General features: G+C 42.3%; 1 protein-coding gene across 6 annotated transcripts in view; it reads left to right on the forward strand.

The window, feature by feature from the left end:
- Positions 1-1,789: 1,789 nt before the first annotated feature.
- Positions 1,790-12,253, forward strand: part of LOC128881420 (potassium voltage-gated channel subfamily H member 2) — a 119,622-nt gene continuing 109,158 nt past the window's right edge. For 4 of the 6 annotated variants that reach the window (XM_054132438.1, XM_054132439.1, XM_054132440.1 and 1 more), the window contains exon 1: positions 1,790-4,212. In XM_054132438.1, the coding sequence (XP_053988413.1) occupies positions 4,137-4,212 (76 nt within the window). In that variant the 5' untranslated portion in view covers positions 1,790-4,136. The remainder of the gene's footprint in view (positions 4,213-12,253) is intronic. The other 2 variants (XM_054132443.1, XM_054132442.1) reach the window with 2 other exon arrangements.

Here is a 12,253-nt window from a genome sequence, read left to right on the forward strand (position 1 = left end):
ATTTGAGTCACAAAATCCATTTAATAACCTAAAAATACTTTCATTCTGAGGGTGTAGTTTCTTAGCATTTACCTTCAAGGTTCCTTCAAGTTACCAAGTTTTCACGCCAGGGATCGAAAAAGTCAATTTTGATACAATTTTATCGACAGACTAACCAACAACAGGTACAGAATCTTTGAAAATGATAAAAGTAACTGTAGTAATGTATGGTCAGCCGGGAAAGGGCATAGGTGGACGGATGAAAGTTCACACTGGTAAAACTGGCGCCAGTAGATGTTGACTTATTTTCTAATTCAGATAAATGTCTTTATTGGAGGAAGGGGAGAGTTGGTTATTTCGAGATTTCATACTTTGCCTCTTAGAATCCCTCACTCATTCTCGACGGACGGCGAAAATGACAGCCAGGGCGTTGAAACGGCAACCGTTTGTCTTGACGACAGCTAATTTACGCCTGTACACACGTTCTTTGTTAATACGCGATGGTTCGCGACGATTTATAATTAACCTCGTATTCGGGAACGCTCGAGTACGACAAAATGTAGCGCGCTGCAGGTAAAACGAAAAGAGACATGCTTCATGAAAGACAAATCACGTGCAGGAAGTGCGCGCGCTAATTGAAATAAAATGAACAATAAAGCTGCCACGGCTGAGCAATTACATAGGCTTTGAAATATTAAACTGCCTTTTAATCGCCTCACCGTTGTAGGTATCGAATGATCATCCAGGGTTGTGCACGTACAGGGTGGCTTGCGAGTAACGCCATATCGAGAATTACAATTATATTTTTGTTTAAATGTTATCAGTATGATTTCGTAAAATTAAATACTATAAGTTACGTTTCGTTGTTATTTTATGATGGTTAAGTAGGGTCAATTAAGGGCTTTTAAGACATACGACGGGAGGGAAATTAGGGGTACTTATTAAGTATTCGTTGTTGAAGTCTTAAGGTCTCTAAATCTACACAGAACACTGAATTTAATTTTTCCTTGTAATCCTAATATTAAGGCTGATAAGTGGGTATAAAAAAAATGAACAGGTTGCTCCATTTAAACAATAACTCTCAACTTAAGAAGGGTCCCTCCTTTGTTCCCCTGGCAGTAGCCCCAGAAAAAATTGATGCAAATCATATAATTGGCCTCTTTGTTCCTTTTTATTATAATACACAATTGTCGTAGATATCTGCAGTGGCTTCAGAGAAAATAGCTTGTACTTTACTGGGCCATCCTATATGACGACAACAATGCGTCAAAAAGAGACTAACAAGATGATAAACATGCAGGGTGATATTTAAAGAATGTAAATCAACTAAATATCTTTGAGAGGTTTGAAGATAGGAAAAAGTGGCAAATGGGTTAAGTTTGAACAAACATAAACTGAATCGTTGAAATTTCGGTGAGGATTTTTGGTGGGATTCGGAGCCACCGCGCGCACCGTTCGGAGCGCTTACATAGAAAGAAATCGCGAACAAACCGGGCGCAATAATTAAAGCGATAATTTCCCCCATTCTTCGTCGAGGAATCCAAATTATCCGCGAGTTGCCGGTGGCCGTGCATCCGGCTGGATTCCAGCGGAACGAGGACGACACGGTGCAAGAAAAGGACGCGGGACCTTATCAATATTATCACTGGCTGGCGAGGGGGTATGATAGGGCGGCGTAATCGGGTGGTGAGTGACGCTGGTGGGGAGGTGGTGTGCACGACGCAAGCGCCGCGGTCGACCCCCCAACGTACCGTCGTCGCCGGCGTCGTCCTCGTCGTCGTCGTCGTCGCCGTCGCCGAGAGAGACGTCGGCCCGTCGTGCCTCCTCGTATTTTCAGTACCGACCGAACGACGGCGACTAACGAAACCACGGAAAATCCCTCCCAGAAGAAAAGCACTGTTCGCGTCCCTCGGCTGGTTCGCTCGTGCACACGCGGCTCTGCGACGCCTTTGCTCGCCGGTAGACGAACCCGATTAAACGTGCGAGCACGCGGGAAAGCAACAGTGTTTAACAACCTAGCCCGTGTCACCAGTGCCGGGTTGAATGGGACTCTTCTCCGACGGAAGGTTCGCTCGGGCAGGATACCCTCGAGGACGATCGTACGGTCAGTGACGCAGGAAACGTCGATTTTCGGTATGATCCGCGAGGCGTGGTGACCCCGGGGAAGGATACGGTTCGCTGACATCGTTTCGAAGATATCTCGGTCCTCGTCGTAACGTAGCTTTCGCGAAAAAGGGCGTAGCAGGCTTTCCCTCGCCGTTGCTCGTCGATGGTCTCGATCGAAGCATTCGTCGTGTTGGGAAAGTTGTCGCGGGGAGATCGTGAAGGAGTGGTTTCGGTGGGACAGTGTCAGTGGCCGTCGCCAACAGGTTACACGAGCCGATGAGTATTTCGAGAAACATCGGGGAGAAGTCGTAAGAGCTCCCACGCGGTGCCAGTTATTGTCGCGGAGAATGAAAAAAAAGTATAAAAATAACTGCCCCTGAGCTCGAGCTGAAATGCACAAGCTGGCTGACCCCCGCGAAGCAGGACATTCGATTCAGGGGAGCGTGGGTTCCAGCGTATCGTAGCGACCGGGGGGATCACGGTGAATCGTCACGGACAACCCGCTGGCTCGTCGTTACGGATAAACGCGACCGCATATATCCACCACGTGCCTTTCTCGTCGTGATCGAGATCCACCTTTTCACACCTGCCCCAGCACGTTACTCTTCCCCATGACCTAACGGCCATGACATACGAAATTTTTTACCTTGTCCCGATTCACGATCCCGTAACCGAGAAACCGGCATTCGGGAAATCGGTGGCGTGTCATCGTTGATACTCGTGGCTGATCGACGAGACGCACAGCAGCAGCAGCAGCAGCAGCACGTTTCCCAAGTCGCCTACCCTCCTAGCAACGCTCGTGGAAATGTCCGCACAATGCGCGTCTCTGAGACGTCCGCTGTTCTTCGTTCCACCAGATGCAGAGAAGTTTGACTCCGAGCCGACGAGGTCGAGTCTTCTACGGATTCTCCGCGAGGCGTCCGTCGCCGAGAAGGTGCGGTTACCACGGCTGAAATCACCCGGACAGCTTGCCAATCTCTGCGAAGACGTCGAAACCTCGTGGCGCTCGCGATCCGTTGTCCTCTGGTCCTGGTGAAAGGGAAAAGTGGGAACAGCAAGGATCAATCGCGTGCCTCGTGTCTTTTCAAGTTCCGAAGAAGGGTGTCCTCGTGCACAAACGAAGAAACGTTTGATAATCTGTAACGCTAACGGCGACACGTTCTCCAGATCACCGTTGTTGGATTTCGTGGGAAAGCCGCGTGGCGCAGGGTGTATCGACTATAAATAGATGTTTCCTCGCCTGGATCGTACATCTTGAGCTGGTCAGACATCGGATTCGGAGCGGAGAGATACGCAGGGTCGGGGCTTCGTGGCACGACCTTCATCGCGTCCTTGGATCCACGGGGCGAGGATGGTACCATAAGTCACCGCTACAGTCTGCTACGATCTTTAGATATTACCTAGGATAAACGAGAAACGGGTCCAAAGGAAGTCGAGCAAAGACATCCAGCCTTCTCCGAACGGGCGTTAGCGCGCTGACTCTGTCCAGAACTGTGTGCCCGAATTTTCTACTATCGTAACACCAGGAAACAACGATCGTCTCGAGCGTAGATCACGTAATTTAGGGGACGTTCCTTGAAGCGAGGCAAAAGGCACCACGCGTCACCGTTTAGTGGAGCTTCCTTGGTGGCCACCTCTCCTCGTTTACTATCCCCCGTATTCCCTTTTGTACGTACGCAAGGAGCGTCTGAACCGGAACGAAAAGGAATATATCGACGTCCGACTACCAACGAATCTTCTTCTACTTCTTGTTGGTTCTGTTACTCTATTTTTTTTCGTTTCTCGGCTGTCGTTCCATCGCAAGAATCACGCCAGGGCTCGGGAACGAACCGTGACACCGAGCGTCGCCGTTATTTAGCTGGTGCTTTTCTCTGTCCTCGATAATCATTATGCTCAACTCGTGCTGTGCTTTTTTCTACCGTGCTTGTACGCATGCTGCGAGTGTTTTCTCAGTGCTGTAGTGTTACGCGTTAATTATCACACGGGCTTAACGAGCCCACGATCGAACGCCAAACGTCTCGTCGGCCCAGGTACCTGGGAATATTCCTGAGATGCCTGTTAGACGAGGTCACGTGGCGCCCAGGACAACGATCATCGAAACCATCATCAGAAAGTTCGACACTCACGGTGAGTTAGTCTTTCTTCTACGTTCTCGTATCGAGTGGAACGATTGTTTGGATGAACGTGAATTTTCGTAGAACTCGGTGACAGCCTTCGTAGATAGACTCGACGATGATAGTCCATCGCGTTGCCACGTGTCCTACTTTCGATAGGACAGCCCTACCCTATCACACGTTCGTGTCCTACGTCCTACTTTTTTCAGAAAATGGCCTACTTTAAGATTTCGCTGTCAGCGATGACGCCCTCGCGTTCGTCACAAGTTGTGGGGAACTTGGGTATTCGAGAGATTTGTATTTGAATTTGCCGCGTACTTTATGGCACGTGCACCGATGAGTCTCTAGTAGGAGTCTTGCGGTGAAACATCACTTTTAATTAGTATATAATTCTAGACCCGATGATGACTTCATTCGTCAAACGAAGATAAGACAAATAAATGCATCTAAGAATTGAATCATGATGAAAGGGAGAGATTCAGCGAAAGAGGTTTCTCACAGTCTAGTGGCGGTAACCGCGTTGATTGAGTTAACGTGACGAATCTAATAAAGTAAAATTGATTCCGTCGTTTACCCTCGAGAGTGCATTGACGCTTCTTTTCATAATATCCGAGAGCTGCACATAAAGTTTAATGAAATTTTCTCGAGTGGCGACGCCGCTTTCCCGCGGAAGATTAAAATAAAGTTAGCAACCCTCGAGGATTGTCGTTCTGGCCAGCTCGATATAATCCAAGTTTTTTAGAAGTGCTCCACCTGGGATATGGAACGAGCAGGCATCGAGCCAGAACTCCGTTTTCAATATTATTTAAAACATCTCGACGGAGGCGAGGACTCGCGGTGGTAGGGGCTCGGTTAAATGGAGGAAAGGGGTAGTTCTGTTTCACAATGGGACAATGCATGTCACTGGCAATATCACTCGAGGCATGCCCGAAGTCCTTGCAAGGGAGCAGACCTGGAGAAAACCGACAGGGTTGGAGGGGAAGGGGCGGTTTGAATTGATTGTAGAGAAACGAAAGAGAGCCGGCGATTTCTTTCGCATTGTCGCGATTCATTGACGTCAGATTTCTCAAGGAAGATTAGTCGTCCGAGTGGAAATTCTAACGCGATGTCGAGGAAAACCCGACAATCCTTTTTTTCGGCCAAAACCGTCTGTTTATTCATTCCCATTAACGGCGAAACGATTTTCATGTTTCATTGTTTTTTTTTCACTATTAAATGTGAAGTTTTCATTTGATCTCTGAAAGGATTTCTGCATTCGCTTTCTTTTTTTTATATCTAGTCAAGTAAAAATATTTAGATCTCAGAGTAATCCCTTTAGAATTTCTCTGTAGCTTCAAGAACCATTGTTTCTATTCAAGTTGTAGTTTCTTTCACAACAGCACGCCACGGGGGTAATAAGTGTCAAGTGTCGTTTAAAAAAATGAGGGGACCAATCGAAAACTGATCAACATTTGTTTAAAATATTTGTTGTCAGAAAAATCGTGAAAAGTGTTAGGTGGAACACCCTGTATAATATTGTATATACAGATCATATATGTAAATCGATCGATATGTTTATCGCGTGACTGTACTTGTAGAAAAGGTCTTGTCGTGTTGTTATCACTATGTCTGTTGTTATCAACGTTAATGACAACTTGTGCTTTTCCATTTTTCCATTTTTCCATTTTTCCATTCGGATTTTCTCTACAAATAAATTCTTCTTTTTTCAAACACGTGGTAGTTCAGCTAGAGTGTTCCACTGTAACCCTAAAGTTTCTTCCATTTCATTAATAAGTAATACATTCACAATATTTTGTGTTTAATATGTTACATTATTGAATCACGTACGATCCATTTTTCTCCGTTACTGTTACAACATTTTGACATCGAAGAAATTAGGTTGTCTATCTATATAAACATTGCCGCAAAAAATAACTGAGTGTAAACCACGGAAGAAACTTTTTGAACAATCAAATACATCTTATAAAAATTACTTTACGCCAAACATCCACTTGGCATTCAAATACGTACATATATTTTCACTCGTGTTTCGAGCAACATATTATCCGAAAAATGATCGTACATTGTTGAACGTATCGCAGATTCCGAATAAGAGACCAATTCAAAGGAGCGTTCACTTTCCATTCGTGGTGATTGCATTCTCTTGGAACGCGCAGAGAAGTAGAGATCCGTCAATAACAAGACGAATGGTCTTTGTTCGTGCCGTGGCATGGAATAAAGTTAAACTAATGGCATCTGGATAAAAAGACCATCTGAAATATCTTGCCCCGGGGTTCTGTTGCATGCCTGAGAAAAACAGCGTGCACCGAAGAATTTGCGTGGCGGTGACGTGCTAACAAAGGCCATAAGTCGATGATAAAGTGCCGAATTCGCATTTTTAGCTTCGTGTATTATGCTCTTAAATGTACCAATTTTTTCTAGCTAATTCGATCCACTGCACGTTGAAGTCCACTATCAAAACGAGCTTGGACTCGTCCGTTTATATTTTCTTTCTAATTGTAAAATGTTTAAACACTTTTTTCTCTAAAGGGCCTATCGCAAGATACGTTTGCCGCGACTTTTCGTGCGAGTTTTTAAACTCATACTGTTTTATGGAATTGCTCGGTATCCTCGACGTTTTAATTCGCACAATGTCTTCGTCGGGGTTCTAAATTGAAATTCATTTCTATCGCCCCCTCGTCGACAACGTACACACATTCGCCAAGTCGTCGAGCTACGAGTGCATTCACAGTCGAGTTTTCACGGATTAAGTGCTTAAAAGAGACCGTAATTCTTTGCATAAAGGATCGACTGGTGCCAAAAGATGCGATCCCCGGCAAAACATTTTGTCGCCTCAATGAGTTCACTCCAAATTTGGAGAAGGAAGATCGTGACCTACTTCGTATGAACTTGTTTCGCTTCGCCTTACGTTTGTCCTTACAATAAATTCGTTACTTGTTCGCCACGATTGTGATCGTAATTTTCCTTCTGATACGGTAACGGCAGTGAAATTCAATTTAATATAAAGCTCGGACGTATTTTTGTATTTTAGATTTCTCTAGAACGAATTTAATTCGAATTTCTTTGTTAAGATTGGTTTCACCAAATTAATATTTCTATCATCAAAATCAACATGCGAAAGTTCGACCTACTCGATTATAAATCATGGCTGTTTTTGGTGCCACCGGGTGGTAAACGGTAATCAATATTTCTATTAATATTAATCCGTGATAATATAACTCTTGTTATCAATCATCGTCACCATTATGGACTTTAGAATATTCTGTGATAAATAGTGTCTTTCTCTCAGTGATAATATAATTCCTCGCCAACTCGAAAAAGTTGACTAGCAAGGTCCCGCTGTGTTTCGTCACGAATGGCCTGGTTTCGTTGCTCTTTTTCTCTCTGATTTGTTTCTCATCTTCCACGGGGAAGATTCGTCCGGCGATATTCGACGCAAAAATTAGTTGATGAGGTTGAGTATCATCGTTCGTTGACAAAAGCATCGGCTGTCGTACAGAAGGGCGCGCGGTAATAGGCATTAACGCGATAAATTCTTGGGAAACCTTTGGAACGCCAATTTATATAATAAAAAATATGTATGCCAGCCCCTTCAGGGTGGGCTTTTGTCCCAGTGGCATTGCTGTCCGTCAAGCCTTGGCTTCTAATCTGACGTCCTCTCTATACCACAGTACATCCAACCGCGTTCACTCATTTTTTTCTACCTTTCACCTTTCCTCCTGCTCTTTCCTCATCAGCCAGCCATCTTTTCGATACTCTTCAGCTGTCCTCTTGTATCGTAATCGAATACGACGTCGGAGGGCAATCTATCTCGCACGCAAATACCGGCAAATTGCATCTGCGGGCCTTGAAAAAGCTAAATAGGCCCTAACGACGACTGCGTAATCGATGAAGCATCTGTAACGCCGGGATTTCTTTCGCCGGAATGACAAATGAGCCTCGTCGACCGACTACTCTTTCGAGAAGTTAAGATGCTTAACCATAACATGGTGATCTTCGTCACGACAATGAATTGCAATTGGAAAAGCGTTCGGCATTGGTTGGAAAACATAACGACTAGTTAAAAGTAGTTAATTTAAAGAAATATTCTAACGAGGGATCGTGTCAATTGCTGGTTTTAATTGAACCTAGCAGATTTTTGTAACGGATCAAAATATATGTAGGTTTCTATTTATTTATTATCTTCATTCTTTTTTGTGAGATTTTTTTTTTTTTTTTTTTTTTAATAATTTCCACGTAATTCCTACAATGATTAGACGAACCAAGTAAACTTGAACGAAATTTGTTTGATTTAAAGAAAAGTATTGCATGACATATAGACGACTAGCTAAGATTCGGGATAATTGTGTTATTAATCATGTTTAGGGGGTTTATTCGTGTCAAGGACAGGTGGTTCGTTAAGCCCGCCCTGAATTGTGTTCACGCGTACACACGACTCGGTCGAAAATGTGACACCAGGAACCTGGTACGAGCTTTCGTTTTCGTGTACGAAGCTATTAAAAGTCGACAATTGGTACCACCCTTGCTTTAAATTGTACTCGATGGCAGGAAGTCGATATAGTTGTTGTTGCTTATAAATTTCTCTTATCTGGATTAGTATTTCACTTTTTATAGTTTTAAAGAGGTGCTCAACTTTTTGACGAGCTTGTCGGGGTAGACAATGGGGAAATTCTTGCGTGAATTTGGAAAGTTTCGATGGATTCGTGTATACAAGATTGTAACGTAAGATCTTCATAAATTTTTCTGTGAGTTTATCCAGGCGAGCTTGTCCAGAATTCCTCATATTTTCGAATCTAATTAAAATTACCGAAAGGAAACCTTTTTCATTCTCCTTATTAAGAAGGTTTTCTAAATTGGAGCAGTATGAAAGGAACAAGTAGTAAAAATTGCTTATGAATTACAGAATATAAATTAAAGGCCAAGAAATGAAAAGTTATAACTTTAGCAATTATGAAATTGTTTCAATATGTGTTACAAATATTTTAAAGACTTTTAGCAATAAGAATTTTAAAAGAAAAATCTGTTTTTTAACCCCGACATAAAAGAGTACCCCTTTCAGTTTTTAATTCAATTTTTCACTTCCATCACAATTCGATTCTCTTTTGCAATCGATTTTTGACGACAAGGGGTCGCAAAAACCCCTGGATATCAGTCTCCAGCTGGATCATCCACTTGTCGACGCCGTTCGACGCTTTCCTCTCGCAATCTGTCGAGTTGAAACGCTCGTTCGCGTAGAGCAAACAGTCCAACGCGTTCAAATTCATAAATTCCAATCGGTTCGGTGATTCATCGACGACGACGGACCAGGGCCGACTAGATCTAGACCTCGAGAAGCTCTCTGACCCACTTATACCTTGACTCGATCCACGAAAATCGTGTGACGACATCATACCGCCGAATTTTCACGAAATCAGGCTGTGACTGGTCAGACTCGGACAATGTGGCTGGTTAATAATTCAAAAACTTTTCGAATTTTGTTAGCCCGTTTATTGTAATTAATTTGTGGATAGTCTGCGCAGAGACGGCCATTCGATTGTATTTTATAACACATAAATTTGAATTAGATGATACAAAGGGGCATTAAATGTTAAAATATTCTAAGAATATCTTTTGTTAAAAAAACATTTCCGTATTTATAATCAAGCATTCTATAATAAGACCCTATAAAAGTAGTTTATTTCTCATGAGTATCATAAAGAAGGATTTTTATGCTTCGATCCCTTCAAAACATAGTTTGTTTCTCAAAAATCTCATAAACAAAGATTCTCAGTCCAATTTCCCCACAGTTAATATGTCATCTGACTCTCATAAACATCAATTCTTATTTTTCAACGAAATACTGAAATCAGAAGTAAGGATACTAAAAATTAATTATGTTAACAAACTTCAACTGTAGAACGAGCTTTTTTTATTTATAAGGTTCTCGAGGAATAAAATATCTTTAAACGCCGTTTGACTATGAGAATTCTCGAAAAGGCAGATATTTTTCGAGGATGTTTCAGAATAAGAATTCTTGAGATGGAATATATTTTTGAGTGTTGTAGGTCGAGAATGACAATTCTTCAAATAAAAAAAAAAAAAAAATGAAATGTTAGAGTCTGAGAGTAAGAATTCTTGTTTACAAGATCCTCGAGGAACAAAATATTTTTCAAAAGTGGTTGAGACTGACAATCCCAAAGAAGAGAATATTCACGAGGTTTGGAAACGTCGATTCCTGTTTACGATACTCATGGGGAATTATGTACTTTTTATAAGATATTTTGGGCACGGTATCGTGAAAATTCATCTGTTCCCGACAGGAGGAAGAAAAGCCACGTCGTGTGCCTACGTCACGTGGCTTTGACCGTCTTCCGCGAGGTTTCACTCGGATGTTATCGCACAGGCCAGAAACCGACCCCGATAATCGCGATTCACGGAAATTACAATCAACCGACACAGCAGCCTGCCGTTTCCGCGTTTTTTTTTTTCATTTCTTTCTTTCATCTTCTTCTCCTTCTTCGTCGTCTTTCTTCCGTTGCTGTTTTTTTTACGCGAGGCGTACGTGTACATAATAACGAGGATACGTGCGCTACCGCGCGATAAATTCGACCAGAAACTTTGGGCTGCTGCCAGGATGGATATTTAAAATTCTCCGCGGTCCTCCACGGAACCCCTGGTTTTTTTCTTCTCGGCAGAAGCAACGGAGGAGGAGGTATCGCAATCTATGGATCTATAGATGCTAATGGATGGGTTCATCAAGGCGGTTGCCAATCGAACCGATTGCTATAATTACTCCGGCTCGGAATGCATTATTCACGGTCGCCTGTCCTGGAGACGATTATGAATAATTTGATGACACAGATTTTTTTATCCGTGGAAATGTCGGTTGTTGCCGATGGTTCCTGGTTTTGGTAACCAGCTACGACATGTAGTCGCTTATTATTAGAAGCATCGAAGGGAATCTAGTGTTTCGTCTCCCTTTATTCGTTTCCAATTGCTGCGTCGTCATCTCACGCTGAGCTTTAAGCTAAAAAGTTTGCAGACGGCCGTCTCGAAACTCTCGTAGAACACGTAATGCGTAAAAAAAAGCACCATTGAATATGTCTGTGGAGAGGCTTATTCTCTAACGTCTGCTTCTTACAAATTGCACGATACTTGCAGTTTTTGTCTTTCCGTAATGTACGCTCGTATTTACTCTCGACGAAATGCACACCCTTGCTCGTTCTCTCATGCAAACGGAACAACGCTCTAACATAACTCGAGATTAATTAAGGTTGGACAGTATTCTAAATGTTTTTCTAAGAGGGGTTACATAAAGATTGTTTTCCACGTGGTCTAGACACACGAAAAATCTCACGATGCAAAAGTAAATTTAGTAATCAGAACTTTGGAAAATAGTGGCCAAAAATATGTAATATAAGCAAGGAAACATTCACAAAATACTCGTTGCAATTTTTATTTGTTAACTAGCCTTTTTTAAATAAATTAATTTAAATTGTGGATTATGAATTTTATTTTCTTTGATCGATGAATCGATTGAGATATATAATTTGAGTTTCTTATTTATTCGAAAACTACCCTTGGTCGTTCGACGTGTTACTGTATTCGTTTGGTATCTGGCTACGTTGCTATTGATTTTTGACGTGTTCTATTCTCGTGAAGTTTGCGTTTTTCCAGGAGCATGTTTGGAAACAAACGAATTCTTTTTCGTTGATTCTATATTGAAAACTTAAAATGTAGTTTAATAATTAATTTCACACTGATATGAATATTACAAGTCACTCGAATCAATGAACGTAGAAAATTTCAGACGATAATACAAATTGACCAATAACAGAAATTTATGTTTAAGAAGTTGCAAATGGTCTTTGTGCGAGACTCTAATAAAGTTTGCAAGAAGGCATTATTAGAATCGCGGAATTCGTTGTGTGGAAATAGATTTAGAAATTGTAGCTAAATCGAGACCACTCGTCCTGTCGATTTATCACGGAATCAATTGGCGCCTTTGATTTTAGTTTCTTCTTGCATGGCGACGTGCTCCAACACCAGATGGATTGGTTTTGTTTGTTTTGTTT

Source organism: Hylaeus volcanicus, chromosome 8 (genome assembly GCF_026283585.1).
Source record: "Hylaeus volcanicus isolate JK05 chromosome 8, UHH_iyHylVolc1.0_haploid, whole genome shotgun sequence".
Classification (NCBI taxonomy): Eukaryota; Metazoa; Arthropoda; class Insecta; order Hymenoptera; family Colletidae; genus Hylaeus; species Hylaeus volcanicus.